We start from the raw sequence: 17,119 nt of genomic DNA on the forward strand, positions 1-17,119 counted from the left end.
CAAATATTTTTTCTAGACATTTGGTGTCTCCATTGAAGGAGGCAACACCAAAAAATAAAAAAAATTAATTTCTTTACTCCGGAAGTACCCGTGAAAATACGATATTTGAAAATACTCATACGGCTGTCACCTTGAAAAGTGGCGACACAAAAAAAAAGTAATTTTTTTTATTTAGCTAATCATTGACTTAATAATTAGGTAATGATTGAGTGAGATTTTGGGACGGTGCTGCTCCCTTGAAGAGTGTTGTCACAAAAAAAAACTATAAATTTTAGGTTATTTTCCTAAATAATCGAGTACTTGGGTCATTTTTATAATTTTTTTAATATTATTAGGTTAGTTTTCTAAAAAAGACGAAAAAGAAAAAGAGGTACAAATAACAATCCATATGGCGTTACGCAATTGGCTAGCGTTGACACGTCATTAAAAAACTAAAGATGTTAGAGAAAAGTATAGATTTAGTCGACAGGAAAAGAGTTCAGGTATAAATTTGGGACAAAAAAACCTTAACTATTAATTTTAAAAAAAGTGAACAAGTTCATATACCAATTTTATATTTAAACCTTTTTTTTCTTTAGCAAGTTTCACTAGTACAAATGCAATTGCAAATACAAACACAAATATATATGTGACTAGTTTCTATGTAGAATCTAACTAATACAACGAATAAAGCAAAAAAAAAAACAGACATAGCTAAACTATCTCTTCGAGTATCACATTATCACTTTTTTTAAAAAAATTATAAAAAAAATATTAAAATATTTGACTAGAATGAATAGGGATAAATAAATGTGCAAGATTATTTGAATTTGGACAATCAGATGTCTAGATTCATTTTAAATTTGTTTTTAATAATTTTTATAATTTCAAAAAATAATAACCTCTTTTGATAAAATAATAATAATTTCAAAATAACTTATCAATGTTTAGAATTTTTTGAATTTTAATGGGATGAATCTGGACATGTATTTGTTCATGTTCATTCCAAATATAAATTTTTTTATGATTTTTTATAATTCTTTTAAAATTAAAATTAAGGATTATAAAATTCATGTGATTGTCTGATGGTCAAGAGTATTCATTATATTAAATATGGTCTAAATTCAAGTCATGCTAATCGCGTTAATTATCCAGACTTTATCCTGTTATTATATTTCACCAAATCTAAAACAAATAAAGGTCTAAATTTAAATCAACATGAATATTCATTTACTGTTTTTAAAAATTTATTCACCAATTAAGCCTATTATTTATTATGTGGACGCAATGCATGAGATCACACCTCCTCAAATGGCATCTTCATCTCCATAAATCTCAACAAAGTTGCCGTCCTCTCTGAACGCTTCTAGGTTTTAGCCCTTTACTGCAATTGAAATTCACAATCTTTTATCAAAGCAACCAAAAACACAATATCTGTTTTTTTTTTTTAAAAATTTTATCGTTTTTCCATGGCTGAACTTGATGATACTGGAGGTGATATTAGGTAAAGCTTTCAATACCTCACTGAAAAAAAAATTTAAACCCGTGTTTTATTTTCTTCTTTTTTATCAATTCTTTATTGAATATTGAACGATTTATGCTGGATTCAATCTGGGTTTTGTTTGATTTTGCTATTCATGTGAGAGAAGTGAGGAAATTTTGTGGGTTGCATTTAGTTTTGAATTTATAATTTTATTTTGTTTAGATTAGCTTCAGTTAATTGTGACTCTTGTTTGAATAAGAAATGGAATTTTTGCTCTATTATTTGTAATTTAGATCAACTTGTACTTCAATTGAGTAAATGGGTAGTTTTCAGTAGAGTTTATGCATATTGAAATGTTCTTAAATTTGTTAGGAGAGGAAATGAAATTGAGTTTTGAATGTTACAATTTGGACCTTTGAGGGTTAGGGTTTAGTACTACTGTTTGAAATGTTATTTTTTAGTTTCTTTGCTGTTCGAATTTAGGGTTTTTTTGGGTATGATTTGATGGTTGCCAGTTTATCGGATCGAACAGTTGGGACATTGAAGTTAGTGAGTTAAAGCGTGACAATATGGGTGAGGAAGATGTTAGCGATGAAGAGATCAGAGCGGATGAATTGGAGAGACGAATGTGGAAAGATTCTGTTAGACTCAGAAGGATTAAGGAGAGGGAAAGGGTTGCAGCTCAACAGGCTGCGGAACTGAATCAAACCTCGGAACTGGCTCGGAGGAAGAAGATTTCCCGAGTGCAAGATGGGATTCTTAAGAACATGTTGATGTTAATGGAAGTTTATAATGCGCGTGGATTTGTGTACGGTATTGTTCCTGAAAATGGTAAGGCTGTGAGTGGTGCTTCGGATAATTTAAGAGCTTGGTGGAAAGAAAAGGTGAACTTCGACAAGAATGGACCGGCAGCTATAGTCAAGTACGAGGCGGAGTGTTTAGCTATGAATGTGTCTGACAGGAATAGAAACGGAAACCCATGTAGCAGTCTCCAAGACCTACAAGATGCTACTATCGGATCTCTTTTATCAACTTTGATGCAACATTGTGATCCACCGCAGAGAAAGTATCCACTAGAAAAGAGAATCCCTCCGCCTTGGTGGCCTACCGGGAATGAAGATTGGTGGGTAAAACTAGGGCTACAACGGGGTGATAGTCCTCCGTATAAGAAGCCACATGATCTCAAGAAGATGTGGAAAGTCGGAGTGTTAACAGCCGTGATCAAGCACATGTCACCCGATATCGCAAAAATTCAGAGACATGTACTTCAGTCGAAATGTTTACAAGGTAAGCTGACAGCAAAGGAGAGTGCAATTTGGTTAGGGGTTTTGGGCCGAGAGGAAGCTCTAATTCGAACATCCAGCATAACCGAAATATCCCGAGGTGGTCATGCTGACAGCAACAATGTTGTCGGTAACCAAATACGCTCGGTTTCTTCCAAAAATAATGGGAGAAATCAACTAACAGATGCAGAGCCTGTGGCTCTAATCGGGAATGATGATGCCCCTCTGGTCCAAGAGGATGTTCCGGTGGAAAAACAATCTAGGAGAAAGAGACCTCGTTTAAGATCAAGCCGTGGCGGTCGATAACCTAGACCATCTCACTATGAATAATAGGTTACAAGCACACACCCTTTTCTCTTATCAATATGAATAACAATTTGGTAAATCATTTAGGTTTGTATCATTTATAAATGATTAAATAATTTACCGATTTAGGATTTAAGGTTTAGGTTGAACGGGAGGTCATTTCGTTAATGCTAGTCTTTGCAAGAACTTATGATATTTAATGTGTCAATTTATTGTCTATTAAGCAACATTTCTACAATTACAAATTTTAGATATGAATTATAAAACGAACATGAATTATATCAAAATGTCTAAGATAATTATATTTAATTGAACTTTTTTTAAAAATAATGAATAAAAATGTATAATTCTATAAATACAAATACAATAATCAAATGAAAAAAGGTTGTATACCGGTATGAGAACCACAACCAAATACAAAATGAAGTCATGACTAGACAAATAGGGTTCCAAATTTAAAGTCTTGTCTTGACATTGGTTCAATCACCAATAACCCACTTGTGCTTTGAGCTCGTATTTAGATCAATTTTGGGTTCGGGTCAGTCTTGAACAAATTTAAACTCGAAAATTTTAAGGTTTTAATCATTACGGATGGGATGAGCAGATTTCTATGTTAGAGCTTATCTTGTCAACTCTGACAAATAATGAGTAGCATTTTTAATTTGTCAAAAATAAAACAGTAAATTAGACCAAATGTCGCTAAAACTATTGATACACTTATGTTTTGATTACTTAACTTCAAAAAATTACAAAATGGTCACGAAATTATTTGAAAGTTTTCATTGAGCTATTCAAAATTTGTTATTCAAGTCATTGAGTTGTTAAGTTTTAAAAAATAAAATCCGGCTGACAAGCTCTAAGTGACGATTTGATGACCGGTATGGTAGATCAACGAATAGAAGAACATACATTAGATTTAAGTCGATATGATAGTTAATGTCAGAGATCAGAGAAGAAAACTGATACGAGTCACAAAAGCCCAAATTCTTGAAGGCGAGGCCCAATAAGCAAATTCCCAGCCCAATCAAGAAATCCATCCATACTTAGTTGAAAATCAGGCCAAATTGTCAAAGTGGCCCAAGTTGTAAAGTTTTATTTTTATTTATTTATTTATTTATTTACTTAGTTTAAATTTTTATGTCAATATTCAGTCCAAGAGTCCCAGATAAAATGACCTTTGACCAAATTTCCATATTAAAATAATTAGGAGTTTTTTTTTATTTTAGTTTTCTAATTAGATTAGGACTAGTTATAAGGCCTATTTAAAGGCATGGCTATCCACCTTGTTAAACACTTATCATTATTATTAAAATTTCAGATTTGTTGAGAGCAGAATTTTCTTTGAGTTTTCTCCAAGATTTCTCTCTTGAGTTTTCTTTAGAAGTTGTTTTAACAATCTTGTGATTGTGGGAGCCATCTTCAACCTTCTTCTTGCCATTGATATTCTTTGGAGGGGAGATTAGAGCCGTTTGAAGGGAGTTGTGAGATCTTTCGAGATTTCAAGGCTTCTTAGGACTTATCTTTTAATTTCTTACTGTCAATTCTTTCTTTATTTCTGCTTGTGCCGAATCTTTATCTAATTTATTTTCTGTTCTTATTGTGTTTTCAGCCTTTTTCTATCTTAAGGAATTAGCCCAAAAATTCTCAATTTCTAGGGTTCTTGCCGATTCATCCATACTCTTTTTGGGAGAAATTAGATTGCCGAAATTTGGGGAAAACTATCTTGGTGTTCAATTGGGCAGAATCACAATCTCCTTGAGGGTTTCAAGAACCCTAACACTTATTTCTATTCTCAATTTGATTCTTTGCTGATTTGGGGATTTTATTTCAGATCTGAAAATTCAAAAATCTAATCTTTTAATTTTCTGTTTCGTTTCAGATCTAATTGTTTAGGGTTTTCATAGGAGTTTCTCGTGACTTGGCAACTCGATCTTGGTCCGCGCGCAACCCCGTATCAAAAACTGTTTGAATTTTGGTTCTTTAATTTATGATGTTCAAAGCTATTTCATAGGAAAAATTGAATTGTGAAAGAGAAAATAAATAAGAGCTTTCAATTTGTACAGACAGTGTAAACAAAAAAGGTCATACAACAACGATTGTAACAAACTAATATTTTAAATGTAAATTTTTGAATAGTTTAATGAACATCTTCTAACCTTTTAGAGTTGAATGATCAAACATGTAGTTTAACCGAATAAAATATTCTGCTTTTAATAAAAAAATATTTAAATAATAATAATAATAAAGAGATTCTGTAAAATGCGGGTCGGGTGCGCAATTCGGGTTATAATGACCCGATTAAAAAACCCAAAATTAAAAGTGAAACTAAAAAAAAACCTCTGCAGGATATAGGGTTAGGGTTTTGCAGTTTGCACACTTCCAGAGTTTTTTCAAGTACGTACAACAGAAAGAGGAAGAGATGTGGAGATCAATGTCGGCAAGATCCAGGCTGTTGATGGTAGCACGGGAATTTGGTGTTACCCAAATGAACCAGGTTCTACGTCGTAAACGTTTACATTCCTTCCCCAAAGCATCGCTCTCTCCAATCCTTCATCGTTTTTTCTCCCATTCATCCGCGAATCCAAGCGATGATTCTTCCCCTGGTTTCACAGATCCCCAGTTGGATTTCATCGCTGGGATCGAGACTAGCAACACCCAAGTTCCCTCTTTAGAGGGTCTTGCCGTTGATGAGACCGGAATGGACAGTTTCGTAACTGGAGATTCAAAAATTGACATGGAAGAAGAAACCCAAGCTTATGAGATTGATGGTAACAAGTTAGAAAACGTGTTGTCTTTATTGCAAAGTAGAGTTGATGGGTCTTTAGAATCTAATCTTAATGCTATGGATTTGGATTTACATGAAGATTTCGTTGTTAAAGTTGTTGAAACTCCGTATATTTTGGGTGAAAATTTGATTAGGTTTTTGAAATGGGTAATGGAGAAACCTGGGTTTGATGTGACTGCTACTGTTGTTGATTCACTTGTTAAGATTATTTGTAGTGATGCTAGGATGAAGAATGCTTATGGTTTGTGGGATTTGGTTAAGAAAATTGGGGAGAAAAGGGAGGGGGTTTTGAATGTGGGTGTTTTAAATGAGTTGATTGCTTTGTTTTCGAAGTTGGGTAAAGGGAAGGCAGCTATGGAGGTGTTTGATAAATTTGCGGATTTCGGGTGTGTACCGAATGAAGATAGTTTTTATTTCACTGTTGAAGCTCTATGTCGACGGTCTTTTTATGATTGGGGTTGGTCTGTGTGTGAAAAGATGCTCAGTGAAGAGAGCTTGCCGGATGGTGAACGGGTTGGGAAGATTATATCTTGGTTTTGTAAAGGTGGTAAGGCTAAGGAGGCTCACACGGTTTATTTTTCGGCCAAGGGGAAAAACAAGGTTCTTCCTCGTTCTTCTGTTAATATCTTAATCGGTTCACTCTGTAAGAAGGATGAAACGGTGAAGTTAGCTTTGGAGATGTTAGATGGATTCTCCGGAGATGAAAGGAAATATGCAATCAAGCCGTTCTCGGCTGTTGTTCGTGGTCTGTGTCGGACGAAAAATGTTGATGAAGCCAAAAACGTGATTCTTAAAATGATTGAACAAGGGCCGCCTCCTGGAAACGCGGTTTTCAATTCAGTTGTCAATGGATATTCAAAGGCAGGAGATATGGAAAAAGCAAAGGAGGTGATGAAACTGATGGAGACTAGGGGGTTGAAACCCGATGTTTACACATACACCGTCATAATGAGTGGTTATGCAAACGGTGGCCAAATGGATCAAGCTTGTGAAATATTGTCAGAAGCCAAGAAAAAGCATACTAAGCTGAGTCCGGCAACTTATCACACTCTAATTCGTGGATACTGCAAAATCGAAGAGTTTGACAAGGCTTTGAACCTATTGGCCGAGATGAAAGATTTCGGTGTCCAACCTAATGTCGATGAATACAATAAATTGATCCAGTCTCTTTGCTTAAAGGTCTTAGATTGGCAAACAGCTGAGAAACTATTCGATGAAATGAAAGAAAATGGCTTGTATCTTAACGGAATCACCCGAAGTCTTATAATGGCAGTTAAGGAGCTCGAATCAGAAGGAACAGACATCATGGAAGCAACCACTAAAGCTTAAAACTCTTTACTGATTTTAGGGAAATGGATGTAGCATGCCCTACCTTATTGACAATAGATGAAAAGGTGAGGCATATTTACTTGAACCAATTGAGACCATGTGTTTATTTTATTTTTAGGGATGCATTTTTGAGGGTTCTTTATACTTTAAAATTGGAACACAACTTTGCTTGTAGAGTTGGTTTTTATTTCCTTTTGCAAGTGAGAATAAGCAAAGACAATGGTTTCAAGTCAATATGTGTCAATTTATATTAGAAATTCTGTTTGTCATTTATATTGTTTAACCCATTTGATGAACCCAATGTTTGGCCTATTGGCGAAGGGTGTTTACATACCCATGTTGTGGGATTGAATCGTGGTGTTTGTGTGACAGTGATTTGCTTCTATTGGCGGTACGTGAGTTGTAAAAAGGAACGGTTTGGTGGCTTTATTTCTTTATTTTAGACTATAGTTTAGGAGATTATATGGTATGGATTAGGGGATTTTATATAGTTTGTCACATTTGGTTTAAACATTGGATGGATGATTCTATGGTTAAAAGTAATTTTTAGTCCTTAATTTTATGAACTTCGTAGATTTATGTTTAAACTTGTTGGGTTTTTTTTTTTCGGTGCTTCTATTTATGGTGTTTTTATGGCTATTATTTTGAGAGGAACAGGTCGAAGAATCATGGACATGAATTGTCTTTAGCTGTCTGGTTTAATAACACCCATTAACTCAATTTTCTCAGATAGTCGTTTGAACCATTTGCATTTGCAATTAATGTTTGTGGTTGACATATTAAATAATTTAAAACTACGTTCATAGAACTAATTCTCAAATCTAAATTCATTTTACTTCGATTTAATAAAAAAAATTAATCCAACCCAAGAAAATATTTACTTGTCATTAACCCAAACTCAAATCTAATTTACAAATAAAACAATCAAATTCAATTGTTTAAACTCAGATTTATTTGACCACAAGATGCCTAAAATGATTGTTGAACTTTGGGCTGCCAAAATCTTAATGTCCCTTTATATCGATGTTTATTTTTAGTGTAGTGCTAATACCTTCTTTTTTGTCTCCTGTTACAATATTATTATACTATCTTATCTTACTATTACCGTTTAATTTTTTTTATCTTATACTATAATATTACTATATTATCTTATCTCACTATTACCGTTATTTTTATTACAAGTAAATGTACCGCTAACTCAAAAGAATGCTCATTACTAACCCCACTCAAAAGAATGCGGCGCTTAATCCTTTAATTCATGATTACAACTAGTGCTAGTTGCTTATGCCGTAGCTAGACACAGCAACCAACCATTTTGTTTGCATGTATCTGATAGCAAACCATCTAACAACAATGATACTTGAGCTAGTTGATGAAATCGATTAAATCACGAATCAGTCAAAATTAAATTTTATTATTAATTAGATTATTTATTTAAATTCATTCAAAAAATAAAAGAGTTTAGACAAAATTGTAAAAATATAAGCTTGTTTTCTAAACCGGACAAGTTTTCAGTAAAAATTTTTTAACCCCAAACTTGGCCTGAATCAACTATTTTACTATTATTTTGTTATTATATTAATATTATTTTATTATTATTATTAATTTTAATATTGTTTAAAGACATTTACATGTTAAATTGCAATCATCATAATTTTATTTAAGTATAAAAACTATTTTTTATGTATTTTTAATTTGCTGAAAACATTTTTTAATATATTTGATATATATTTTTAAAATTTATTTATATATGAAAAGTAATTTAAAAAAGAGTAGATATAAACTACACAAATAGTCGATTTTAGCATTTTTAATTTAATTTTTTTAGGCGAAACCAAGTAAAAAGAAAACAAATCTAAAATATTGAATCAAACTAAAACACATAATAAATACCAATCTGAATTTATCTAATCAAATTAAAACAACAAACCAGTGGATTGTGAACTGCAAAAAATTCATCATTATATTGAACCAAACAGAAACATAATTGATTTTTAAAACAAAAGGATTAATTAAAAAGAAGAAAAAACCTGGGAATAAGAGTACTTCAGCATTGGACGAGACTATATGCTGTACTTCAATTGGGTGACTGGAAGCATCCAAATACTTTGAAAATTCAAACAAACAACAAAAGAGAGATAGATCAGATAACAAAATGAAACGGATTTCAACGAAGATTAAATTCAATCCAAAGTACTACTAATTAGATCTTTCCAAACTTTCATTTCATCAATCACTGAACACAAACCACTAAACTGAGAGATCTACATCTAGAGAAAACATAACAACACAGATCCTAAAAGCATAAATCATTCAAAGCAAATCACCATATACATTATTTAAGCTCTCTCTCCTCTAATCCTCCGAGCCAGTTGAATATCTTTAGGCATAATAGTAACCCTCTTGGCATGAATAGCACAGAGATTGGTATCCTCAAACAGGCCAACCAGATAAGCTTCCGCCGCTTCTTGTAAAGCCGCCACCGCACTACTTTGGAATCTCAGATCCGTCTTGAAATCTTGAGCGATTTCCCTTACTAGCCTTTGGAACGGAAGTTTACGGATCAAAAGCTCGGTACTCTTCTGGTACTTCCTGATTTCTCTCAACGCCACTGTTCCTGGCCTGAAACGGTGAGGCTTCTTCACTCCTCCGGTGGCTGGAGCTGATTTCCTCGCGGCTTTCGTCGCCAGTTGCTTACGTGGAGCTTTTCCACCGGTTGATTTCCTGGCTGTTTGCTTTGTACGAGCCATTGATTAACTCTAGTGTGCTTGGAAAGTTCTAGAAGACAATGGAAGATTTTGTTTGGTTGCTGAGAAATTCGATGGGAAACTGATGAAGAGAGGAGTGGATTTGAGAGCATATATAAAAGAAATTTTGAGAGAGAACGCGGGAATTTCGAAAACTTTTCAAAGATTAAATCTGGACGGTTAGATTGTATTACATGATTCATCAACGGCTGTGGATACTTTTAGAGTTTACGATCCGTGTGCTGTGTGAATGACCAATAGTTTTCCTTTTTTGAAATTGTCACGGATCTTGAACCCTCACACTGGTTGGTAATTACCTCTTCGTTGTGACACTAATTTGTCATTTACCCTTTCCTCCTCAAATGATCCAAAGTATACTTAATTTGTGAGTTATTTTTTAAAGGAACAAAATTTTAAAAATATACTTGACAATTTAATTCGATATATAAATTTTAATTTTGTATGGAAATAATTAAATTTTCATAAATTACTAATCTCATTACGAATATAACATCGTTTTAAAATTTTTATTAGACTTGGATCCCGTCAAGTCTAAAAATCCATTTAAAAAGTGAAATAGTTTAGGTAAAAATAAGTACTTAAAAAATGAGTTTTTACAAAAAATAAATCCCATTTTTTAAACGGATTGAGCCTCGAATAAGATTTTTTATCTCATGCCGACTATCCCAATCCGAATCTACTTAAAATTTTTTGCTCTTGTTTTCCTACCATTTTACTATTATATTACTATTGTTTTGTTATTATTGTTTAAATATTGTATAACTCTTTTAATTTGCTGGAAAACATTCATTTTAATGTTTTGAGTGTAATTGATGTATTGTATTTTTTAAATTTATTTTTATATAAAAAAATTTAATACGAGTAGGCAGAGTGAGCTCGTTTAGTATTTGTTATCTGGTTAGACTTAGGCAAAATTTTAGACCCATTTTTTGAAACAAGCCTAGAAAACGAGCTTAAAATTTGGCACGACCCGACCCACAATCAGATTTAGACATAGCCTTTTAAGAGTTATTCACATAAGAGTTAAACCTTTTAAAATTGTCATATAATGGCCTAACGTTTACAAAAGTATTCAAATAAAGGCCAAACCTTTCAAAATTGTCAAATAAAAGACAAACCTTTTCGCAAATGCTCAAATAAGGACTTTTTAAAGTTCATATATCATGTTTTAAATTATGTTTTTATTATTTTCTTTTCTTTTCAAGTAATATCTAATTCAACTATTATGTGTTTTATTTTAAATATGTTAACATTCACTTAATTTTTACTACAAATTTGACTAAAGTGCATGAAAAGTCTTTATTTGAACATTTTTTATAAATATTAAGCCCTTAAATGACTATTTTAGAAGTCTTGATGCTTATAAAAGTAGCAGATTGGACCCAAACCCAAATAATTATATTTTTTAATATTAGGATAACCAAAATTCATTTGTTTCCTAATATGATTGATTCAAGATCAATTTTTATTTATTCAATATGGTTAAAAAGATTATATTTACCTAGCACGAACTTTGTGTTTAATGTTGCACTTGTTACATTAACGGTTTAAAGTACCACATGAATACTACATCATGATATATGACAAACAACGCAAATTTAAAAATTAAAACTAAATAAAAGATTATAACAACTTTTTTTTGTAAAATTAGAAAACTAAAGAATCCATTATCCTCTATAAAAATTTTAGGCACTTAAACTCTAACTAGATCATATACATAACTTCATTTTCTATGAGAATAACCATCCATTAAATATACTCATAAAATGTATTGAATTCACATTATTAACCTTTAGAAATTCACAAAGACTTATACTAGCTGTACCAAATAACAAAATTAAAACATAAAACAGCATAACTTTTTTGAACATATAGATATGTACTAGCCTGAATAATATATCTCCTGCACATTTAATCTTTGGATTCATCTTTGAACTGCAAAAATCATATTCCAGCATATATCATCTGTAGATGCACTGAATGGAGCAACCTAAAAAAAAAAGGTACAACAAAGTGTTAGAACAGGATAAAGTTTCTAAGTACTAAACCATCTAGTTTCTGAGTACTTACTAAGCCCATCTCTTCTTCGAGGTAGAATCTTTCGATACACTTCGAGTTTGCTTCTTAATTCGCTTTGAATCTTGACTAGCTGATACTTGCCTTTGCCTTGAAGATGGTGGTTTAGATCTTTGATTCATTGATATTTCTCTTAATGGAGTAGCCGGTTCAGGCATCGAACGGTATGCGGTCTGTCCCGTAAAAGAGCTTGTAACTTTTGCAGGTGCTGATTTTTGTTCTTTGTCTAAAGCAATGTCATTGTTCTTGAAACAAACTTCCTCAACTTTGGGAACCGGAGCTTGTGGTTGGATCTTTGGTAAGCAATCCGAATCAGATGAGGAAGGACTAGTAGTACTATCCATGTCATAAAGGAGGTTATCTGTCATGACTGGAGTTTGCCAATAGTTCGGACTTGAGGTGGAAGAGGAAGGTCTCTGAAGCCTTGTCAAGTGGACAACCTGTATGTAAATATATGTATGATTGAAATAAAGGATATGGCAACGATCGACACCATATTAATCATATCGAGTCTGAAATTTTATTGCATCTAAGCCTCTAACACATCAATCATACAAGAAAATCATCAAGAGAAACTATCCATAAACAAGAAATTGTTGCAAATCATCCATCATGATAGTCCATACTTTTTTTTATTGTTTTTGAACAATAACATTCACATTTGGCTCTTTTTTTTTCATTCCTGTGCATGGAAAGGCTGATTAATATTCTTAGTTTCCATATTATACACCAAAATGGAGAATTAGATAGGGTTAAATCACTATTTGGTGCTTGAACTTTTTTGTCTGAGTTAATCCCTGAACTTGGCAATTGTTCCCATATCAGGGCATACACTTGACAACTGTTCTTACATTAGAACTTGAATTTTAGGGTTTTCAAGAAAATATCAATGACTAACTTAGACCAAAAAAAAGTTCAGACCTCAATGTCGGAACAATTGCCAAGTTCAAGGCTTAACTTGGACAAAAAGAAGTTCAGACCTCAATGCGGGAACAATTGCGAAGTTCAATGCCTAACTTTGACAAAAAAAAAAAAGTTCAGACCTCAATGTGAGAACAATTGTCAAGTTCAGGGCCTAATTTGGATTAAAAAAATTCAGGCCCCAATTTGAGAATAAATGCCAAGTTTAAGCCCCAAAAAGTGATTTAACCCAATTAGATATTATAGTTGATTTCTATAGAACTTGATAGAAAAAAAAGAATTGCCATAGGTAAAAGAAACAAATGGATAAAGTAGGTTCCTGGATATCATGCAAGGTTTAGATTAGTTGTTTCTTGCATTTATTTCCTAAATTTAAAGCTAAAGCTGTGCTAAGAACGACTTACCTTTTGTTCTAGAACCACCATGTCCTTCTTCAATCTAGTGATTGTCGTGCTCTTTCTGCGTATAATGTCCTCCAACTCCGATATCCTCTGTTATCAGAAAATGTTAACACTCGAACTCAAATAACCGAAGGACAAAGTATAGCAAGCGAAAAAGGTGAACAAAAACGAAACATTACCTTCGAACTAGCCATATTGGTTGATTGGACAGAAGTGTTTAGTTCCTTTATGATAGCATCCTTCTCTTCACATTCCCTCTTAAGATTGAAAATATCCTGCTCTATTGCAAGATTATTCAACTGCAAAAAACCATGCACATCAAAAAACTAAAGAAAACTCGGAAGCCAATGTCAATGAACATAAAACGGGTTCCGGCACTCCAAAAGACATAAAAATCCATCATCACCTGGATTTCAGATGCAGACGTGACACTTGAAGCCCAGTCTGACAAATCAGACATGCGGCGCTCCTCTTGTTCAGTCTCATTTGGTAATGGCGTCACACTCCCACTAGAGTTTTTCACCATATAGTTACCCTGACACATCAACAAAGTAAGTGACCCGAAAAAGATAATTTTACTCATGACTTCCATAAATCCTGTTCTTACTTTAAATTGGTCGCGATGTTGATAGCAAATCCAACAACCACAGTCATCAACCTTCATACTCCCAGAGCCAAAAGTTTCATTCAATGGAGTTCCTACTTCTATTTTAGCCCCAGTTCTGGGCTTCTCGTCGCCGTTATTCAGCTGTTCGCATAGATTGTCTACCTTCTGCTGCATGCTTGAAAGCACCTCATCCTAAAAATCCATTTATATAAAACTAAATCAGATTGATTTTTGCCAATTCCGCACAGAAATGACTCAAAAAGACGCTTGAATTTCCAAAAATTCAACATGGAAATGGGTTTTTTTTGTACACAATAATAGCAAAATAATCAAATCCAATACATCTGAATTTGAATTTCAAGTGTTCACTAACCAAAAGGGGAAAAAAGACTGTTATAAGTCAATTAAGTTGAGCAATTATATTTGTAACTGATAATAGAGATATGTATATGGGTAATCATTAAGCAATTTAACAACATAGATATTTTCTTAATCATATATAGTTGAATCAAAACTTCATTAGATTAACAACAATTGAATTAATTGAACAACAAAAACTCCAGAGATCAATAAATTAGAAACCTAATTAAATTTAAACAGGAAAATAGAAAAACATACCCTCAACTCGACCGATTTTCTTAGGTGGCTTATCAACCAATTCTTCTTAGACTCGGCAGTTGCGACGCCGATCACCGCCACGATCAAGAACCTCTCAATAGGACTAAATAGCTCCCAAGCCACGGCCTCCTTGCAGCCCAAACCGCCTCCTACAGTTCGAGCCGAGCTGGCTTCCTCGGCATTTACAAGACGTCCTTGGAGTGAAACCCTCGCCAGCCGCGTAGCAGAAGAAACAACCGGCCGGCTCAGATCGGCGAAGTGAACAGAAAGCCTCCTCCGCCGTCGACGGACAGGAGAGAATGGTGAAAGTGAAACCCTTGATGATGGAGGTGCCACTGCCATGTCAGCTGAAACGGCTTCTTCCATGGCTAAACGACGACGAAGAAGAAGAAAAGGAGCGTTGTGTGTATATAAAAGATTTGAATTGATTTGATTTTTTTTGCTAATTTACAGTGAAATTAAGGAAACAAATTTTGAATTTTGATCTTTTTTAAGTAAGAAATTGTTTATCGCCATTTAAGAAGTGGAATTTCAAATTTATATCTTTTATATGGGAGGGAAAGCGTAGAGACCTTGAGGAAGGTGAACGTTAGAACTTTGAAAATGCTTTGTTGGCTGTTTGATATGTCGACACGTGTAACCATTACAATTTTACACTTTTTTATATTTGGTTACCATCTATAAAGTTTTAAAATTCAAAAATTTTACAACTTTCCTTCTCTTTTTGAATTGGATTCCATCGGTTGGAATATGGGTTGGAAAAATTGTTTTGATCTAATTAAATTGAAAGTTATTATCTAACATTTTAATAAAAAATTTATTTTTTGTAATATTTTTTTTTAATTTTAATAATTTTTAATGTTGCGGAGGATGTGGTTGAAGAATATTAAGATAAATGTTCAAAAGTTAAATAAAGAAGTTAAATATGTATAGTCACGACACCAACACTATATTGTAAAAACTCCATCTTAAGATCGTAAATTCTCAAATCAAAAGGAATATTTCTTCCTAATGCTGCCATGGAATTGACAACCATATTTGCTATACGTGGAGTAAACATCATCTTCACATGCCAATTCTTTGCTAAAAGCTTTATGATGATTCATACCAAACTCCCTTCTGTGTCATCTGTTTGACCATTAAACATATTGGCCACAACTAAACAATCACTTTCCACTAATAATTGTTTTACGCCTCTTCTCAATCCATTAAGTATTTCAACAAAGTAATAACATCTGAGTACCTTTGAAGAGAAGACAGTGGAATTGGGTTATACATACTCATTAAAATTGAATAAATGTCTTGAAAGAAAATGAATCTTTCCATATAAAAATATTTTAAGGTGAACAATTTTTTTTTGACAATTTATTAAAATTATTATTAAAATAATAATAATACAATTTTATTAATTTAATAGATTTTTTAACTCATTCAACTTATTTATATCAATTCTCTATCTAAATAATCCAATTATTAGACAATTGATGAGCCTCTCTCATAATCCTTATTATTAGACCATGAATTAGTAGGTTGATGGACCTCTACCTTTCTTCAAACAAGGTTTCTATGTGATGATCATTATCCATTTTCAAACCGAATATTTATGTTTAATCCCTCTTAAATATCTTAAATAATAATATTTATGTTTAAAGTCAAATTGTACTGAGAAGATACGATTTTAAATTTTAAAAATGAAATTATTAGGAGAAACAGTCACGAATCCTAAACCCTAAATCCCAAATATGGACCATAAAGAAAATATAAAGTAAACCCAAAATAGAAAAAATCAAATTACATAAGTTTTATCAAATAATTAAATAATGAGATAGTGTAACTAATAGCTATTGAAACTTATCCAACTTTCCAATGTGGTATGTATCTATACTATACTTTAAAGGTTTGATAATTTTATATAAGATATAAATAAATAAATATAGTGAGATTTGAACCTAAAATATTGCGATGTTAAATGTTTCAACATTATATAACTTAAAATAAAACTTTATTTTATTTTTTATATCAATTTTCCACTTATATCATTACAATTAGTGTATTTTGGAAATTTTCAATTAGATAATACCGTTAAATATGAAGTGATATGACACATCTTTTGGACACGTAGCAACACATAATTGCACTACGTGTTAAAATAGAAAGTACTTATTTTATTGGATAAATTCCGTTTAATGTCATTAAATCATTATTAAGTTTTATTACTGAAAAAATTTATTAATAAGTTTATGTTTTGGTTACTAAAATTTAAAAAGTTTCATTTAAGTCACTAAACTATTCAAAAGTTTCTTATTTGAGTCATTGAGCTATTAAGGTTTTTTTTTTCTTTTTGAAGTTCGACTAGTGAGCTCCAAGTGACAACTCGATGTGTCGATCAGTACCCATCGATGAGTAAAAAGAACATACCTTAGACATGAGTCGATCTTACAATTAGTGTTGGAAATCGGAGAAAAAAGCTATTTGCATTTTGATTCGCAAATTCGTAACATTTAAAACTATTTCATAAAAAATGAACTATAAAATAGAAATGGAAAGAGAGCTTTAGATTGAT

General features: G+C 32.5%; 4 protein-coding genes across 5 annotated transcripts; 2 read left to right on the forward strand and 2 right to left on the reverse strand.

The window, feature by feature from the left end:
• Nucleotides 1–1,262: 1,262 nt before the first annotated feature.
• Nucleotides 1,263–3,268, forward strand: LOC107945288 (ETHYLENE INSENSITIVE 3-like 3 protein). 2 transcript variants are annotated; one of them, XM_016879244.2, is made up of 2 exons: nt 1,263–1,483; nt 1,995–3,268. In XM_016879244.2, exons 1-2 carry the CDS (start codon nt 1,449–1,451, stop codon nt 3,049–3,051), a joined length of 1,092 nt encoding a protein of 363 aa, XP_016734733.2. In that variant the 5' UTR covers nt 1,263–1,448; the 3' UTR covers nt 3,052–3,268. The 2 variants fall into 2 exon arrangements, with proteins under 2 accessions (XP_016734733.2, XP_016734749.2); XM_016879260.2 differs by having other exon boundaries at nt 1,295–1,483; nt 1,978–3,268.
• Nucleotides 3,269–5,243: 1,975 nt separating this feature from the next.
• Nucleotides 5,244–7,434, forward strand: LOC121212653 (pentatricopeptide repeat-containing protein At3g02650, mitochondrial). Its single transcript, XM_041085855.1, has one exon. It carries the CDS (start codon nt 5,471–5,473, stop codon nt 7,163–7,165), a length of 1,695 nt encoding a protein of 564 aa, XP_040941789.1. The 5' UTR covers nt 5,244–5,470; the 3' UTR covers nt 7,166–7,434.
• A 1,925-nt stretch (nt 7,435–9,359) lies between these two features.
• LOC121212654 (histone H3.2) lies at nt 9,360–10,010 on the reverse strand. Its single transcript, XM_041085856.1, has one exon. It carries the CDS (start codon nt 9,913–9,915, stop codon nt 9,505–9,507), a length of 411 nt encoding a protein of 136 aa, XP_040941790.1. The 5' UTR covers nt 9,916–10,010; the 3' UTR covers nt 9,360–9,504.
• Nucleotides 10,011–11,666: 1,656 nt separating this feature from the next.
• On the reverse strand, nt 11,667–15,120 carry LOC107945277 (uncharacterized). The gene is made up of 7 exons (XM_016879233.2): nt 14,557–15,120; nt 13,939–14,130; nt 13,738–13,866; nt 13,511–13,630; nt 13,335–13,421; nt 12,004–12,449; nt 11,667–11,923 (listed from the first exon to the last, which is right to left on the reverse strand). Coding segments are annotated over exons 1-7 (1,341 nt in total). The 5' UTR covers nt 14,923–15,120; the 3' UTR covers nt 11,667–11,922.
• Between the last annotated feature and the right edge of the window lie 1,999 nt (nt 15,121–17,119).

The sequence above is a fragment of the Gossypium hirsutum genome, chromosome A13 (genome assembly GCF_007990345.1).
Source record: "Gossypium hirsutum isolate 1008001.06 chromosome A13, Gossypium_hirsutum_v2.1, whole genome shotgun sequence".
NCBI classification, from domain to species: domain Eukaryota; kingdom Viridiplantae; phylum Streptophyta; class Magnoliopsida; order Malvales; family Malvaceae; genus Gossypium; species Gossypium hirsutum.